The 20144-nt window shown below is 38.9% G+C and overlaps 1 protein-coding gene across 4 annotated transcripts in view; it reads left to right on the forward strand.

Annotated features, from left to right (window-relative positions):
• ldlrad3 (low density lipoprotein receptor class A domain containing 3) overlaps positions 1-20144 on the forward strand; it is a 91788-nt gene that overhangs the window by 24066 nt on the left and 47578 nt on the right. For 2 of the 4 annotated variants that reach the window (XM_082539064.1, XM_082539067.1), the window contains exon 2: positions 15403-15549. In XM_082539064.1, the coding sequence (XP_082395190.1) occupies positions 15403-15549 (147 nt within the window). Of the gene's footprint in view, positions 1-13388; positions 13475-13815; positions 13880-15402; positions 15550-20144 lie in introns of all 4 variants that reach the window. The other 2 variants (XM_082539066.1, XM_082539065.1) reach the window with 2 other exon arrangements.

Here is a 20144-nt window from a genome sequence, read left to right on the forward strand (position 1 = left end):
ATTTCATTAAAAAGCAAATGTTAAGTCCTCCAAACAACTGGTGACTAATCTTCCCTCATCCTAGAGTAAGAGGACAAGCTTGTGGTCTATTGTTTGCTTCTCTTCAGATGCACACAGGGGGATTTGCTGATTGCCCACCCACAGAGAGCTGACCGGTGCTGTGGAAAATCCAGCCGAGAATTAATCACTCTCCCCTTGTGAGAGTTGTTGCTCAGGAGTTTCTTGATTGGGTTTGACGGTGCAAATTTTTTTGAGATGTCCTTTAACACCCAAATTCAAGCTTGGTTACCTAGTGTTAAGCCTTTTTTTGTTTGTTTGATGGTTTGTTTGTTTTTAATCTTATTTTTAGACTAAAGATGAAAAAAGGAGCCCCTCGGCATCATATATGCAAGATACTCTGCAGTGAAGAGGCTTTATGTGCGATATGTTTTTCTCCCCGACAAAAACATGCTCGATAATTTAACGGAAAGAATTAGAAGTACGTCTACTACTACTTGTTTCTCATCAAAAATTCCAAGCTCCATGAATATGCAAATGTAGAGATGCCTCTAGGTGCGGCGGTGAGCCGTGTCACACCCACCAGTGAAACGTTGCTGGTCTCATTACACTTCGATCAGAACACAGCCACTCAAACCACACAATTTATGTCAGAGTAAGAATAAGTTTAGCAGCTTTTTCTAAGCGTGTGTTTTTGTTTTATGATTGTTTAGCATTGCTTTCAGCAGGATGCGTGGGATAAGAAAGTCCTGTTTTTATTAAAGTCTCTTTCCTCAGGATGTTGAAATATGTGTAGTTAAATTTCACGTCTTTAGTTATGCGGATAAATGGGTGTGCGTGCGGCTCAGAAATGACACTGCTGCTTGGTGAATATTTTAAATGTCATGTGAAATGTGGAAATCAGACACAAGTGACGGGGGAGGATTCTTAAACATTGTTTTTCTCTCTTCAGCAGCAACCTGCTGCTTTTGTTTAACTTTCTTGCTCAGTATTCCTCCTTCGTTCTATGTATATATCTCTCTGGCTGTGTGTCTGCGCGGCATCCTCGATAGAGATAAAATGAGTAGATCACATGAATTTAAATGACATTCCCATTACTCTGTGTTCTCTGTGCTGTGCGTCAAACACAGAAGAGGAACCTACAGAACGGGTAAATAACACTGTGTCATCAGTTCCTCCTAGAAAGTCTTTGGCACTACACACAAAGGCCAGTTATCTATTCATCACCTGTACTGTTGCACTTTATAGTTTGGACAAAGTGATATGGAAAAACTTTGAGAAGAAGACAAAACAATGCATTGGAAGTTTTAATTAAGACCATATGTGTGCATGTGAATGTGGAAGAAATCAATTCCAAACTGCACCACAAAGTAATAAATGCTGACATATTTGTTAATTAGCATTGTTACCCTCCTGTTGCATCAGCACACCAATATTGTATTCTTGAATAGTTATGCTTAAGTATTTCTTGTTGTACATAGACTTAGAAGTCGGTATCTGATAAAAGTTTAACAAATTTTTACAAAGTTTTGGATTAAAGCTGATGAAAGTACATGTAATATTGAGAATCAATATCGCAGTGTATGCAATAAGATGAAACAAACACTTGAGGACTGCCCTAATATTATTCTTATTTAAAGCACTGTCTTTCAGTCACAAGGATATAGATATCCACTGGTATATTAAGTTAAACCTTATGAATAAGAATGTTAAGCAGTTCAGACTAACTTCTCCAATACACAAACAAAGTGATGATGATCAGATGAGAAGTCATTATGTCTCTTACCCTCCAATAAAAACCCTCAAATTTTAGATTTGATTAGAAATGATAACTGAGAATGCCTCAAAGCTCTGTCTCATTCTCATTTTGTCACTTTTAATATAATTAGGATCTGTGTTACACAGGCTACCTCCACATGCACGGGTCTTTTTTAAAATTATAACCCTTTACTTATAGAAAGAATAGACAACCAAACCTTTAAAAGATAACATAGTGCACATTAGTGTTCAATGTAGCATTGTTACATTAGGAATCTGACCACATGTGTCCTTTTCAATTAATTTTTTTCTTAATTTTAAGAGTTTTCATAGAATTTTCAATAATTACTAAACCAGTTTGCATGCAGTGACTGTTTTGTTCGAAATTTCACTTTGCTTAACAGAGTAAATCCACAATTTCCTTAAAACTTATCTGGCTATAGCATTAGTCATGTCTCTAACCTTTGGACTTTGTAGTAAAGCTGCAGGTACCAGAGTTTCTGCTTCCCCAGCTGTGTCAATAAAAATGACTGAAAGTCTATGTTTTCCTATAAAAGTTCTCTGTGTAATGTACAGGGCAAAACATGTTGGTCAAGCAGTAATAGGGTTTTGTCATACTTTAAGTGTTGCTGGAGTTTTAACCTCTTTACACATTTGGCTTGCTGTCATAGCGTCATCTTGTACTCTGCATCTGTTTTTCCTTGACTTGCCAATCCTTGAAGTAAAAGAAAGCAGAGAGGATTGAATACCCAACAAAGCGATTCTAGCATCAGCCATCTGGTTTTGTTTACCAGCAGACAAAGAAGCAGCAACATTAACACCTGCATTAGTAGCGGCAACAATTCTAGCAGTGTGCTGCAGATTGGACTTTTCGTGTAATCTGAGTGTTTCAAGTGCTTTAGCCCAGCTTGAAAATCCATCTTTAACAAAAGCTTTCAGAGACTCTTGATTGTTACTTGTAGCAGAGACCTCACAAAACCTCAGAGCTGTAGGCTATGCAAAGAAATTCCATTTTGTAACCAGCCTGATAATCCTTCCTTTTCTGCATTCATCCTCACTTCTGTTGTCTGTGTCTTTAGTGTTAACTGACTGGACACTGCTGGAGGCACCGGTGGAACTGGTAGATATAGAAGCATCACTTTACTTTGGGTTTTTAAATTGGTCTGTTTTGTTAGCATTAAGTCCCCTTTTAAAGGCTAATGTACATGCAGTGAGTGTCGCGGCAGAAGCATAGGCTCACCAATCTGCCTGGAGTGCCAGTCTGATTGGAGGACAGGACAGACAGCGAAATAACCAGTCACGCGTAGTTCCTTAAATTGATCCAATCTACCACCACCCCATGACGAATAAATTTAACCTTGAGCTGTGCTGGCAAACTTGTGCGCTCAGCATTCTCCGAAGGTACTCGAGCACCTGAGCACTGTTGGAATTGACTGCTCTTACATAAGACAACGTTGTAAAGAGGGTAATGGCCAGTATAGTTTCTAGTCTGGCTGCCCTGAGTTTAACTTCATGTATAAAACAGAAAACTCAACATAAGCTTAACCACTTGGCTAATGACCACTGGTGAACAGGATGGCAGGGATAAAAGCTAGCATTTCTTTTTAGCTAAGCATTGCTCTCCTGGCAAACTTGAGCTTCCTCGTGCATCTTTTGCAGAATCTTCCTACCAGGTGACACGTTGGACGCCTGGCCACACAGCTGCAGAATTTCTATGCTGTAAAACTGATTTAGGAACTTAGTGAGTCAGTATTATAAAAAAAATATGTTGTAAGTCATGATGAAAATGCAAGTCTGCCAAGCAAAACAGCAACCCCTTTCTCCTGCACCATTTTTATGCGCACTTAAGGACAAAGTTATATTTAGTTCTTTGATCCGGTGATGCCCGTTTAAGATGTGTGTACAGAGGAATGTATGTGTGCATCAGTGATGTGTATCACAAGAATCTGGAGCTAGAAATAATTGTCCTGACCTCTTACATTCCTTTTTTGTTTCTCTGAAGCTGTTAGACTAGTTTTCCCCTGTGAGAAAGTTGTTTTTCTTGAGTGTGCTACACATTAAAAGCTATAACAAAAGAGATGCGCTGCCTCTTAAGTAAACAAGCTACACCATAGAATCAGCATAAACAGGATAAACTGCTAATGATGAGTGTAATTTGATAGTATGTTCAAATGCATTTGGTTTATTGAAAAGGTAGTACATGCTTACAGCTTCTTTAAAACTTTTTTGTCCTAAATATTATATGTGGTTTATGGTATTTATTTTCATGAATTTCTTTACTTTAGCAGCTGTGTCAGGAACAGAGTTATTACATTGGCTCAATGATTTTACTGCAATTACTTTGGAACTCAAAGTTAAGTGTCTGAGCACCTGTCACTTTGAGTGTGCAGTGTGTTTAATGAGGAATTAATTGTCAGATAACCCCAATATTTCTGTGCACAATAAGTTCTATTAAACGATGTATCAAAAGGCTTAGTGAAGTGGGTGTACATATCATCTATAGACAGAAAAAGGTATTAAAAGCACAAGAAAAATACATTTCATTAAATTCAAGGGTAACTAATCTATAGATTGAAAGGCTCTTGGTTATTTTAAGTACATCAGCGCTAGGCAGGTTTTATTTGCCTTGTAGGAGTTCTGCTTGGTAACTTTTGATTTTAGCACTTTTTAAAAGTCTGATTGCATTTGAAGTCTGCTTTTGTGTTCTTCAGGTAATCACCCTTAGTTACTGAGTAACTGAGTGCGCACAGCGTGGATGACTTAATGTGAACATTTTGTGACTTTTTCTCACCATGTGTTCTTTTCACATTAAAATGACATTAACTTTAAATCAGACGCGGTCCTTGCTCAGTTTGCCATTCGGTGATATTATCAATAGCTCATTTAGCCCTTGTTGCCAACTGACACTGCAAATAAAGTAACTACACAGCAGGTTATGAAGTCAGCGACTCGTCCCGGGAACAAATGGATTCACACAGTAGATTCATCCTTAGAGGCAAAACCAAAAAAGGCAAAGCAGCAGCTTAAAGATACTGTGGCTACATTGTAGCTGGTTTCATATTATTCCGGCTTGCTGCCTATTTTCATGCATGGTTGCTCTTTTCTCCATCTCTCACCATTATTGCTTTGCTTGCTCTGCTGCTCTGTGCTTATGCTACCCTTCCTGTGTGTGTGTCTGTCTGTCCATAGGGTGCCTTTAATTGATGCAGACCAGGTTCTTTACACTTGCACTTATTTATACTGGATGCTTCAGTGAGCCAAAGTAACAGGATGGAGAATCTCTTCTTTTCTCTGGGAAGATCTGTCTCCCTTTGCCACATACAGACACACACACAATGAAAGAGACAGCCAAATCACCCCCTGCTGCGTCTGAGAGCCCCCTACTTGTAGTTAGCCCATTTAGAGCGGTGTGTAATTGAAAAATAAGTTTCTTTTCTTGAACCTGAAAGGCTAGTTTTCATTCCGAGCTGGGCTATATTGATTCACTCCTCCCTTATCATCCAGCAGAAGCAGCCCTTGCTGCCCATGTTTGTATTGACATTATCTGTCTGTAATGTAACTTGGCATGCTCCTTTACAGCTTCAGACACAATTTCACATAATTCGCTGGAGATAGTTTTAGCAGCATGGTGTTGGTAGTGTGGACAAAAAGATTATGTTCAGGGGTGGTTGATGCGGATTTATTTCTGAGGACATTTTTTTTTTGTCCGGAAAGCTCAAAAACTCTCCTCCATAACCATTTTATTGTGATGTTTCTCCCATAGTACTATTTCTTACTGCTACTCAAGCTTACAAAGTCGGGCCAATCAATTCTGGGGTGCTGTTTCAATCTGAGGCTCAACCTTTTATTCAGGGCTAATCAATGCAGGGCAGATATCTAAGGCTGCTGGGGAAGATGGGGGTTAGAGAAGTAACAGCCAAGCCAATAGTCACCTCAGCTACAGATTTATATCACTGACCTTTTATGTGCAGAGCACAGAGAACAGAATTTGCTTAGGGTGGATATTACTGGGAACCCAAGGACAGAAAATGATGTTACTGGTTACCTCCCTGCTTCTTTTTTTTTTTATTACCCCTGTACTCTTTCCTTTCATAATTGCTCCATATGACTCACATCCAGTCATATCTTGATCTCCCCCTTTCATTTCTTTCCTTTCATCTTTTTTGAAACAGAATTTTTAGAAAAACGTATGTGCTACATGCTCCTATATAGTGTTGGTTTAATCCTTATTGCATCTTGTTGTGTGTTACTCTGCTTTACACAGTACTTTCCTGTCTACCCTTGTGGAGTATTGCAGTAACATATCTCTGTTGTACAACCCAGAGTCTATACACACACCCAGAAGAGTCTTATAGGTGAAGGGAGGTCATCTGTATGCTTTAAGGTTTAATACGTTTTCAATAGCTACTGTCAAGAGTAATATATATTTTTTATTACCAAATTAGCTGTTCATTGTCGAGGCAGCATACTGACATTTGGTTGGAAAATATTCATAAGGCCTGGAAGACAGAGGCAGATGTGGGTGGTTGGACCTGTCTTTGCATATTCAGAGAACTAAGGCACCCTAAGCAGTTCTCTGAAAAGTCTCATGACTGCCATTTCCAGAATCATTATGCATGAAGTATACCCATGGAACATCTTGGAATGAAAGTTGGAAGCTTTCCATGTGCACTCATATGATTTTTTTTCTTTAAATGGGTAACAGTGGTCCTAAATATTAAAGTCCTAACCTATTAAGAAATTTTGTGGTTACATATTTCCCAGATCTTTCCAATTTGATTCCAATATTTGCAATTCTTAATCTTCTTTGCATGTGGGATCACTTTGATTTATTTTCTCACTTGTGGCATTTCTCAAGGTCAGACACAACCCAGAAATGTCTGTTTGGGTTAAAAAAAAAAACAAAGGTAGTTATTTTTTAAAATGAGTTTCTTTTATTCGCTAAAGATCCTAGAGTCAACATTAATAGCATTTCCCAACTTTCCAAACCCAGATTTATAAATCCAACTGATGAAAGCTACATCATTTGGATCCATGTTCAACATCTTCTCGTCTTTGTGGAAACACAAATTTCTTTGTGGTTTACTGCAAACTGTGAACGACCTGGATATTTTTAAACTGTTAACAGTTTTACGATTGAGTTTTAAATTGCTCGGGTTTCTCCTTGCTCACTTAAATTCAGCTTAATTCAGAGAAATTATTCTCTTAATAACAAGACCTACCATTTTTTTAGATTTTAGTTTCTATAATGCACGGAACAATAAGCTGATGTAATTTTATAATAGCCAATAAATGAACATTTTAAAAAGTATAGAAGAAATGGGGGAAAGAGCCTTCAACCATGTAATGAGTGTTGACATTACATAGTTTGTCCTCCAAAAGGCACTTTGAAACTTCCCTGTTGGCAACACCACAAACACAACAACCAGCTGATCTGAGCCAAGTCAGACAGGGTGTAAAAGAGTAATCCATGACTTGCTGCAACAATAAAACAAGATTCATTTTAAGCTGCATTTTTATATTACCTTAAGGGCTCATAAATAGCTATTCATAAATGTTAGAGCAATCTCTTTATCATCCACTATATCGGTTCTTTAATATCACAAAATCCTCGGTATCGGAGTTAAAAATCCTGTATCGGCCAGCGTCTAGTAATTACACCTTTTGTATATAATCTTGCAAAAAATCATCCATCATATTGCATATCACTTACTTAACATGAAACAATGTGGAAGCTTACTTGAGAAATAACTTGAGTATTATTCAGAACCGCTGGGAAATTAAGCTTGTGTTTATGCTGGGAGTTCATTTTCATGTCAAATTATAATTGAGGTAAGAGAGGTGCAATCAATATAACTGCAACAGAAGCTGAGCTGAACAAATAGAGAGAGGAAGATTTCACCCAGATTGAGCCACTGAAACTTTGTGAAAGTAGCACAAACTAAAAATGTACATGCTAATTAAAAAAAAAAAAAATTAAAAAAGGGGGGGGGGGAGTATCCAGCTGATGTCTCTACGCTCTATGATTTAACAGTTTAAATGGGGCCTTAGTAGACACAGGGTTGCTGAAGGGTGAGAAAAGATGGGATGCAGACGGTGGGTGTGCAGAGGAAAGGATGGTGTAGTCAATATTTACTCAGAGTAATTGGTCTACACTTCCAGGTTCATCCCTGCCTTATCTCCTCCTGTTCTCCCTCGCACACTCACTGTGTGACCACAGTTACACACACATACACAGGGGATTGTGCACAATGCCCTGAGCAGTCCACAAAATAATGGTTAAAAGCATAAGGGATAAATGCTCGACACAGTTGCTTCCAATAAAACTGCCCAGGTCACCTTGGGAGTGTTGCAGAAACCCCAGAGTACCATAGTGAATTATTATTGCATAGTGAATTGTTATTATTTCGTTTCTCTTGTAGTGCCATCTGTAATGACCTGTATAGCTACACTTTCTGCGGTAATGAGGTGGGTTTTTGTTCATTACCTCAGTGGCGAACAAGTATTGAGGCTTATTACTGAATTGACAGAATGACAGGGGCATTGGGATAAGAGGCTTGCCAAAAGATGGATTCATCACAAGCTTGTTGCAAGAAGTACTGCAAAAGGTTTGCTACTGGCAGTGTTACACTCGTGGGAAAAGACGAGCTGTCCATCAACTGTTTCTTCTTCTTTTTTTTTCACTCTTATTGGTCACTCCTCAAACACACCCACGCAGACACACATACACATATATGAGAGACAGTCCTTTTCCTGTCCTCTTGTGCTCCCAAAGCAGCTTTCCAATTAACCCAGTGTATCTCCGTCAGCTCTTTGAAGTCATTTTATATGGTTCTCGCCTACACTTGTTCTGTGGGGCTCTGAATGGACATTTCTGGGTTGTCAACAATGTGTTGCCCTAATCACGCTTCTTTGTGCGGTGTTTGGTCTGTGAATACTCACAGCTCTGTAACAGGTTCGTATTTAATTGTCTCCCCAGTGTCGCCAAATCCTCATAGGGAATTGTTTGCGTTCTTTTCTGTCATATTGAAAGACATTTACTGAACAGTATAAAACCTCCGAGATGACCGTTGTTGTGATTTGGCACTATATTTAAAAAGTCTGATGAAAAATAAGCTTCTGAAGCAGAGGTTAGTGTACTGGAACAAGCTTGAATGGCCTTCCATCACCTTCAATTACAATACATAATTACTTCAAGCAAGTTCATTTTCATGTGCTGCAGGCTGGCGTTCCCTGCAGCTGGTGCCACGATGAAGATAACAATGCAGAAAGTAATACCGCCCCACAGTCCCTGATGCACACTATGCACATTCTTTTTTCTGTCTCATTCCTGTCATGCTGCAGATGCCAAAAAAGCTGCAGTCACAGCACTTCAGGATCAGCTAAAGTTACTTTTTTCAAAGTAGAAAGTAATTTCAAATGGAACGTTTCAAACAGCTCAACAGACATTACCAAACGCACGCGCACAAGCTGTTTCTGTGCAGTTCGACACTCAGTGTGTCTTGCAGTCGATGTGTTGATGCAGTTGCTGTAGTTCAGTGGCAGAAGAAAGAAACAGCTCTGAGAAATGTGTAAGAAATATACTAGGATTGTGAGAGATTAGGTAAGAACTGAAAGTCAAGAACTGCTCAGGAATTGACATTTAATAAAATGTGATGTCCTCATTCTTTTCAGAGTTAACTAAAGCAGACATTGTTCATAACGTGTCACTGAAACTATCTTCTTTAATTTTGTGAAATGACAAAACGATAATTTTTTGTTTCAAAAGTTGTGTGACGGTACTGGACAGATTAATATGTAGAGATTCAATTGGATACTTTGTATCCATGTATTGTGGTAGTCTCATAATTACTGTAGCATAGGTAATATGTAGACACACTGTCTGCTACAAATTTCTGTATCTATGTGAATGGTAAGGTTGGGCGATTGGACGAATATATCGACTGTCGATGATAGGCTGAGCCTTTCGCCGATCGTTTTTACAAGTCCGTGCATGATTACGTGAAACGAATGAATGGTAGTCGACCAGTTTGCCAGGTTTTTCTAATTAGTTGATTAGTTAATGATTATTTCAATAATTCTTATCTCCTCTTCCTGTGGGCGAACCTCCTGTTCTAGGCTCCAGTACCTCACCTGTGCAAGTCTGCCCACCTGTGAATATCACCCTGTTGTTGAAAAGGGTTTACTATTCAGAATAAACGCTAATATTAATGTGAGAAGAAAAGTGTAGCTGTGTAGCTACTCCAGTTTAATGGTTTACTATCACATTTCACTCATTAGCTAACAAAACTGAAATTGTGTTCACTCAGCAAGCATCAACCATGAGAAGTTTCTGCCAGGTAAGCTAACATAAACAAGGTATCAGTGCGACACACCAACTAATTCTCTAAAGCTGACCCACCCAGAGTTGACATCACAGCTCCACAGTGTCGGTGTTTTAAATGCGTGTGCACCGCAGTAGTGCTTTCATGGAAGGAAAGCGCTGCTTTGCACAGTCTGCATTCAACTTTGTCTGTTTTGCGTGAAATGATTTCACATTTTTGAAAACTTCTGTTTCTATTTACTTCTGTCCTCCTGTTTTGCCGTTCACGCTATGTTATTCTTTGTTAATATTGGGTGTAGTCTAAATATGGAATGAAGAATTTCAAAAAGAGCTGCAGACCTGGCAAGAAACACCATTAGGACATAATGGCCCATGTTGGACTGGTGCCATGCCCACTGTTAGGTCAGGGGTAGCAGTCATTAATTTAAATTTAAGCTGATGGTGCTCTTAAGGATTACTTGCCAATTCCCACCTTTATCTAGCATTTGGACAGCAGCCATGATAGCTCGTGTAACATCTGCTTATATAATATATGGCTAACTCTATTTAACTCAACAAATCAGATCAGTCCTTTTGAGGTGAATCACTTCCCCCACTGCAGTGCTACACCAGAACTTAAGGTTCCCTTACCTGCCAAATCCCATTTTGATCCCTTTGCTAAAGAGTATACTGTTGTCAGTGTGCACATTGTGCCTTCATTGTGAAGAATTGGTCAGATAAAACGAGTGAGATGTAATATTTACATTTTGAAAGTGACCTGAACATATTTTAGTCTTATAAGTTATATTCGAAGCATAGTTAATTAGCAGATGGCATAAATGCTGCATCAGGTTTATAATAAGTTGATTATTGACGATGGTTATGTTATAAATATTTTAATCAGATAGGCTTTATCTTCTTATCGGCTCTAAAATGTATAAGGAAATTTTCCAAGGCATGTATTTATTGACTGCAGCTCGATCTGATCTGTTAATTTGTAAAATATCGTCTTCACCCTTTTTGTTTCCTGCAAGTTAACATGGGCAAATAAGCCAGCTGGTGTTGATGAGGGTCAAAGGTTGAACAGTGTGTGAGTAGCTTTGTATGTAAGCTGATTGCAACTTGAAATTGAAAGTGTCTCCTTGAAGCCGAGCTATAAGTTCAGTTCAGTTCATTTTTATTTCAAACATTTCAAACATGTGCCTTCACAATCATTACAAAATATCATTCCATTATTTGTTTGAAAAGGAGTAGGCTGAAGTATTTACTTATTTGTCCCTACCCCCTCAAGTTTTACCTCTCATTCATTTAATTTTTTTTTGTCTTAAATTAAACAAACAACATATGAAACATATGAAACATATGAAGTAAAACAAAACATAACATACATAAATCAAAACAAGAAATTAGCAAGCCCCACCACAGTATAGTTTCTTTCATATGAAAAATACAGAATGTGTATATTTGCAGATACACAAGTTATGGAAAAACAACAAAACAAAACAAAACAAAAAAAACCAAAAAAGAACCGCAACACCATTTCCAGCAACATTACCGTCCTGGGTTAACCCCGTTTTCTTCATTCTTATACTTATTTAAAATTAGGTTTTTATATTTTACTTTAAACTGTTTTATGTTTTGACTGTCTTTTATTTCTTCTGTTAGACTGTTCCATAATTTAACTCCTGCAATTGAGATAGACATAGTTCTTAAAGTTGTTCTAGCACTTTGTATTTTTAAATTCCATCTCCCTCTTAAGTTATACCCACCTTCTCTTTCTATGAACAATTTAAAGATTTCTTTGGGAAGCAGTTTATTTCTTACTTTATACATTATCTGCGCTGTTTTAAGCTTCACCAAGTCTTGGAATTTGATAGCTTGCATTTTGACAAAGAGTGCATTTGTATGGTCCCTGTACCCTACATTATTTATTAATCTAATGGCCCTTTTCTGTATTATAGTTAACACTAATGTGCGACTGCTATCTCTGCACCATCTCTATGCCTCACTGTGCTCTTGAAGTTAAGCTGGATTTTTTTTTTCACTTGATACTGAAACATCATTGAAGCGACTCAAGATAAGAGAAGAGATGACTCATTGTTCTTATATCAAACCAGCCTTAATGTTTATATGTTGAAGTTGAGAGAAGTGGAAACTGAAATATCACACCAATCAGCTGAAGCTGCTAAGAGTAAGCCTGCTATTTATTTTGTTTTTTGGAAAGGTTGTTTGACAAAAAGATAATCACGGCGATGTTTTTCATTTCCAGTTTAGATGAATCAGCGTAATAAATAATGAAAGAAATAGAAATCTGAATGTTTTCCTGTCCTCATAAGATTCAGGAGCTTTTTCTTTTTTATCACTCAGCTTTTTTGTTTCATATTGCATGAGACAAACGGAGGCGTTGCGTCATGCATTCAGATCCAGAAGGGTTGTGCTGTCTCATTTAAGAGACAATCTATACATGGTTTCCAGTACCTGCTGCTGTTAAAAAAGCAGCAGTGGAAGGATGATGTAAGAACAGATTATTTCTGTGTGTCAGTTACTCAGCTGCACTCTGGAGGATGGCTACATGTGCTAAGTGAATATCAACAAGCTGTGGTAAAAAATGTGGAGTTTTACTTATGAATTCACAAAAGTCAGAGGTTTTTATTTGAAGTGGGGTGCAGTGGATTTTGTGGTAATGAAGATTACTTCATTGAGAATGTGTCCCTGTAATGGTTTATTTGAGGAAAATGAACAGTGTCACTGCTGGAGAAAGGGAATTCATTTAACTGGATTATTTTAAAGGACTGAACAAATAGAAGCGGCATCTGAACATAAATACAGAGCGATATCTATGATCTGTATCCATCCAAGCATTTTAGAGGTTTTCATATTTGTCATTACTATTCTGCATTTAACATTTTTATCCCTTTTCTCATTTTCAGATTTTGTTGAGAAGGACATTTAGACATCCATCACTGTCTTTTGTTATAAATATTTAATGTCAAACAAAATTAAAAAAAAGCTGCAGGTACCTACATATATTAAGTATTGTGCTGAATTCTTGAGCTTAAAAAAAGTCAATATTTGGTATGACCAGCTGAGTTCTTTAGTACAGCCTGAACTATTTTAGGCTCTTTTAAGCTTTGTTGTAATTTCTTTAAGCAGTCAGTGGTTCTGTCGGCTCCTTGAAGGGCGTTCAAAGCTCTTCGTTGGATGTTGGCTGCCTTTTGTTCAGTTCTGTTCAAGCTGATCCCACACTGCTTTAATAATATTGACGTCCAGGCTCCGGAGGAGGGCCAAGTTCATGACTGATAGTGTTCCATTGTGTGTTTTTTCTATCCAGGTATGCTTTGATTGCACTGGCAGTGTGTTTGGGATCGTGCTGAAAAAGGAATCCGTTGCCAATCCGTCGCTTTCCAGATTTCCATGGTATTACACATGGTGTTGCACAGTGGATCAAAATCTAACTCCATTCATAACTATCTAATCTAATCTAATCTAAACTCCGTCAATTTTGACAAGATCTCCAACTCAACTGTCTGAAATGCAGCCCCAAACAATGACAGAGCTCCTGTCGTGTTTTACAGATGGCTCTAGACACTCACTGTTGTAGCTCTCTCCTGACTTCCTCCTGCTGACAATTTGAACCAGAAATGTCAAATTTGGATTCATCACTCCATCAGACCTGTTTCCACTTATTTAAGTCAGGTTATGGTGTAATTTGGCATACCTCAACCTTTTCTCCCTGTTTCCTTTCATGTTCACGATAGCCTCCCTTCCACTGAGACGATCTCTAATGAGGCTTCACTGAACAGCAGATGGATCAACTGAAAGGTTAGATGAATCTCTCAGGTCGTGTGTCAGGTCTTTGCGGGGTTTTCTCTTAAGGGCGTGACAGATACTGTTCATACGCTGCAGATCGTTTAGTTTTTGCGGGGGGGTTCTGACCTGTTTTTGTCCCCTACTTGTCTGTTTTCTTTAAGCATACACTGCACACCACACCTGACCAAGATATACCAGTTTTGTTTTGTTTTTTAAAGCTAAAAGCACTTTGGGAATCACCTTGTTGATGCAAAATTCTATTTTATGGCTGTGAAAATATAAGATGTCGAGCTATATTTGGCATTTTCATAGATTCAACTAAAGAAATTGGAACAGTTGATATGTTTTTGCAACACACTGCTAGTAACAAATATGCCATTTAAGATTGGTGCTTTAAGTTTTCTGTCATGTGTAGACAAAACACTGGGTCATCTGTTGGGTTAGATTTGCTTTGTATGCTCGGGTAAGTCAGTGATAAATGGTTTAACAATAGAATATATAAAAAACAACAACATTCCTCTGAAAATGGTCGGGTACAACAATTAAACTGGAAATGAGCAAAAACCTGCCAGTGTAAAAAGACTGTTGGAAAGCCTGGAGAACTATTGCATAAAACCACTTAAAAAAATTACTGGCTTCATGAAAACAAATATGAAAAAAACTAAGGACTTAAGAGTTTGTGTAGTACTGTGCAGGTCATTCATGTATCAATATATCCCTCCATTTTATTCATTTCAGTCATGAAAATAAATTAAAAAAGAAAAAGAACCGAAAGAGCACGGTAAATAATAATTACATTTTCACATCGCTGCACTTCACAATTGGAGTCATTTGAGCTGAGGACTCCATCAGTCATTGTTCTGGTAAGCCACACTGCCATTTAAGATGCAAAGGTCCATACGTTTTCACAGCAGCTGAACCCTTTTTAGCACTGCAGCATAAAAGTGTTCCGCGGTCTGTCCGAGACGCCTTATTACTGCCACATAGCTTTGTTTGCGAGCTAAACTGCTCACCACATAGTGTCAAACCTCAGCCAAAAGGCCGTGTCTCACATTCCAGCCCATTATGCCGCAGCTGCACTGCGTCCAGTAGAAATGCCCCAAACTGGTTCGGGGCTCATGATTACTGTGCCGACGGTGTGCTTATTTTTGTTCTGCGCGTGTGTATTGGTGCATCTGTGTAAGTCTAGGGTGAAATATGTGCTCTGTTTGTATATTAGTGTTCTTTGATGTTTGTATCTTTATCTTCCCTATCGTGATTTTCACCCACAATACTATTAACACTGAATGACCTAGACCGATTTGTATTCATGAGATCTTCCTCTGTTTATTTGCTCATAGATTGATACGGCTTTTTAAATAGAGCCGCTGCCTTTAATATTTTTCTGTCTTTAGACAATGGAGATAATAACAGATTTCCATTTTGACTCTGGTGATGAGTATCGCTGTAATGCAATCGCTCTACCTGTTTGATTTCTTTACAGAGCGAGTTTGTAATAGTCTGTCCTCTCCTCTGTTTCTCTTGTTTATCAACAGAGAGCCAGCTGCTTCCAGGGAATAACTTCACCACGGACTGCAACATCCCTGGAATCTTCATGTGTGGCGATGGCAAGTGTGTCCCAGGCGGGCGGCAGTGTAATGGACTGCCCGACTGCTTTGACAAAAGTGACGAGAAAGGCTGTCGTAAGTTCGTCATTAATAAATCCCTTTTTAACGACTAGATCCGCCTTTACAGTTGAAGCCAAATTGATTATTTAGAGTTACATCAAGTCTTCACAGCTCCTGAACTCTTTTTGCGATCCAGCAGTTGTACTTCTTCTGACATCCCCGTCCAAAGAGCCACAAGGGCCACTTAAAACGAATTCTCTGCCAACTTAAATGAACTTCCCTCCTCAATCCTCAAATCACTCTCCCCTCAGTGCACAGCCTTCCTCTTTTTCTTCCAGACCCTTGGCCTCAGTTTAGCACCAGGATGAAATTTAATACCATCAAAGCAAAGGCCGATTACTTCTGTGCGCACAAATAGTGGCGCATGCATAATTCTACTGTAACACTAGAGTAATAGTTTGGTTTTGATCCACAGTTTTAGTTGGCTTTGATCTTTCTGGTCTGTAGCTCCTCCTTTTCTCCCGCCCATCTCAGCCAGAGCTCACACAAAGATGGGATTGCTGATGAAGATCGACTTTGAGGAGCTGCCACACCAAATAGAATCCCTCATCTCCCGATATGTTCATCTCTCTGAATGTCTCGCCCTCCCGTTTTCAGTCGTCTCTGTGCACCATCCCAGTTTATCTCATCTGATCATTTTTGGCTTTTGGCTTGTAATTTGCTTTGCAGATGCCTGTTTTCATTTAGCAAGCAATAAACCTCCTCTTAAATCTTTTTTTGGTTTTGTTTTTCCTAACCCTGCTAATTCTCCCCAGTTAGAAAACAAAAACAAAACATATGGTCTGCCCTCCATTCTTTGTTTTTTCCTCCTCGAACAGTCACTTCTCTCACTGTTCTCTTCTTAGCAGCTCAGGGAAAAGGCAGACGACTCTTGACAAAGGTGTGCTCCCTGGCATACAAGCACACACACACTGTCACACTACAGTCGGTAAACTTACTGTATAGGTTATTGGTTGTCTTAATTTGGAATGACTTGGAAATCTAAGATGTATATTCATAGGGAATTTTATTGTATACACTAACCTTTTTTTGTATACCTTTTGCTTGTGACGCCCTTTAACTTAAAGAAAGACTGTTGCATTAATAGACGACTATACGTTCAGATTCTCATCGCTCACTGACCTTAATCTGTCAACAACTGTCAGACATGGAATACTATCATTTATGCATATGAAGTATCAGATACTTCCAGTATAATACAGCCTCTATATCATTCTGGTCAGCCACTTTCACTCCAACAACATGCAATTAGTGCTATAGTTGCAGTTGTTTTTATTTTAAACATGACAAAACTGACAAATTAAATGGGGGGGAAAAAATATTTGAGGAATGTCTGGTAGCCTCTAAATGAGATAACAGATGAGGATAACATGAGCTGTTTATGATCAGGGTTAGACTAGCATAACTTGTTAGCTCAGAAAATTCTCTTGCAAGTGAATGGAGGCGTCTGCATTGGTGCTTTTCCTCAAATACATGTCATTTATAACGAGAAGCAGTATATCCATATCTGCAAACAATTTTAAACTTTGGCACAACACAAAAGGAATGAGACGCCCCACTGTGTTTGTGATTGGAGTTTGAATTCAGTTAACTTCCTTGCTGCATTCTCAAGAAAGCAGATCACTGAACTGCCAACATAAACTGAATGTATATAGTGCACGCGGTGTCTCTCGCTGACATAACATGTACTGTATGTACAATGTACTGCTAAAGATTAAAACAAGTTATCACAAGGCATCACGCTCATCCTGCTTGGGCTGTCAGTGCGCTATTTGTGTTTGCTGTAGACATCTACATTATCTGCTCTGGCATAAGTGGGCCTTATTATTCTCAAGTAGATGGCTAGTTGTCGTTTGGTATCTCTGGCGACTGCTTCCCGAAATCCCCAGACAAACTTCTGGCTCCATTAGGGGCTCTGCAGAGACAGACAGACAGATGGAGGGATCGGAAACAAGGGAGTAAGAGAAAGAGAGGGGGCAAAAAGGGGGACTCATTATTGTGGCTTCAGCAAGACTTCTGTCAGGATGTGTATTATCTAAGGAGAACACAGTGCCTGGAAACTTTGTGACTGCAGCTATGCATTCTCTGCAGGTTGACTTATAATTAGACACCCCCTCTAAGAAAACACAAATAAACTCAGTTATGGGTATATGTGGTAGGTTTGTTGACTCTGTTTGCTTTCCTTCTGTCATTGAGACATAAGGGTAGTTTTTTTTGAGAGCATACTTCTCAGAAAAACACATTCTAAATATTACTATCATTACAAATGATTGCTGCAAGGCTTGCTTTCTTTATATTTATAGTATCATAAATCTCTAGGGTGTCCAGTGTCCATCCGCTGCCCTTTGCACTCATAGTCATTACCATGGAGGCAGAGCAGTGTTGACTACTACTGGATATTAAATTTCCTTCCATCTGTAATGTGAGCAGATGGCTTTTGTCAAAAGGTTTCCATAAATACACGCTTTAATTGTTGATACGTGTCGATGTCTACATCATTTCCGTCTCTTGGCCCATTTTAAGTATCACACTAGTGGATTAAGAAAGAACAACAAAACAATTCAATTCTCTTCTTTGTGTGCCTCATAAGCATGGAAAGATTGTGCTTTGCAGGCATGCATATATTTGGTGACTTTGTGTTGTGTTTATTTTTGCCATATGTGTGACCATATAAAATTCTCTGTTACATTTTTTTTTTGTGCCGCAGAGGAGTGCCTATTTTTATCTCATTCATTTGCAGAAGACAGCTGTACTCAGAAAGTAGATCCCGCATAAGCCCCTGCTCTTTAGCCAACAGATTGTGCTGAAGTCTCTCACCAAGGAATACTTATCCTGTACCTGAGGTAAAGGTCATATGTGGGGACATCCCCCTGGTGTCTCATTAATGAGCATTTTATTTTTGAACACCATGTAGCTAATGGGAAACACAAGAGACAACAAATCAGTCTCAACTCGTTCTGATATCTTCAACATAAAACATGAACATAGTTTTTAAAAACACAAGCGTATACACTCATGCTGGTGTGCAGTGGTCCAATCAGTAAGAAAAAAAAACTATTTTGGAAGATGGATCCACCTACACATGAACTTAGGACGACATTTTCTAGGAGAGTTTGATTTTTTTGCCAGCAGTTGTTTTGCTTCCAAAATAAACTTCTTTCTGCCTTATTTATTGACCTGGTTACATTTTATTCCAGTGTTGATACCAGTTAGACGGTTCTCATTTGCATTTGCATGTTCTTTTCTCAATCCTTTATTTATTTATTTGTAGATATATCTCATTATGTCACAGCTGTCAGCCCAGGAATTGTAAAGCCACTCCTGTGTTCCTCCCAAACCCCACTGCTCCTCTGCTGTTTGTTTGTTCTTCCAGTCCCCTGTAGCACAATGGTCAACTGGATTTGTGTAAATACTTTTTGCTGGCTCTTAAATAACAGTTTTGGCTGAGGGAAAAAGGCAATATCTCCAGCCTGAGTCTTATTTCATTTAAGATGAATCTTATTGTATTTCCGCCTCACTAGTTGAGGCCAGGACCCCCCAAAGTATTGTTTTGATCGAGCCTTTTTTCTCCTGGAGTGCAACCTCTACTTTGCTGTACATTAAATTAATTACATTTTAGATTAAAACATGTCATTTGTAATTTGTCTCTTTTTTTGCAGTTATTCAGTCCTGGGGATCTGCCATCTATGGGCAGTGCTTGTGTATATATGTATGTCGGCAGATTAAAGGGGTCTTTAAACTGAGATTCAGAGGCAGGCTGTTGAATAATTCCTCACACAAAGAGGTCAGAAGTACCATCCTGCTCTCTGGTGTCCATAGCGCCAGCCCGGGAGAGTGTTAGACGAAATGGATGCTGACAGACGAGAGAAGGAGGAGAGCTGACTGAGCTCACTGGGCCTCAGAGCCAGGATTAGCCTCTTTGCCCTTGTCTGGACAGGACATGAGTAGACGAGAGAGGACGGATACATAGCAGGGCCAAAAGGGTGAGTGGACGTGATTTAGAACGCAAGAAGTGTAGAATCAAAGACACAGAAATGTAGTTAGGAGAAAGAGAAAAGACGGAGAAGTGCATTTCAAAGCAATGATTGTTCTGAACTAGTGGCCCTGCAGGCTGAGGCTCTGGCCTCTCTGTGTGGGAGAGTTCACATATTCCGAACTCTGCACTCACAAACTTCTCTGAAACTTCTATGCTGCTTTGAACTACAGGGCCCAACAGGAAGGCCACTGGCCATACCGAAAGGCTGCGCATCTCCTAATTCAATGCTTAAACTCAAGCGGTTTGCATGGCAGCATGCCTTTAATTAGGGCGATAACTCTGATAACTCTTCACTGCTTGAACTTGATCTTGAACATTTGTAATTGTTGCACAGTGGGTCAATTAAAATCAAGCTATGAGGGGGGAAAACACTTCACTAGAACTTCTGCCCAAAAATAAATAATAAAATCAGGGAGCTATTCAGAAGTTGTTTAATGTGAAACAGAGTACACAAGCCAACAGTTACTGTAAAAACCAAAAGGGCTATTACTACAGCTAACTGAGCTGAGCTACAATACCATTCATTTGTCATGCCAATCAGTAAAGCTTGGTTTATACCTTACATTTAGCAGCA

The sequence above is a fragment of the Aulonocara stuartgranti genome (assembly GCF_965226115.1).
Source record: "Aulonocara stuartgranti genome assembly, chromosome: 7".
Taxonomy (NCBI): Eukaryota; Metazoa; Chordata; class Actinopteri; order Cichliformes; family Cichlidae; genus Aulonocara; species Aulonocara stuartgranti.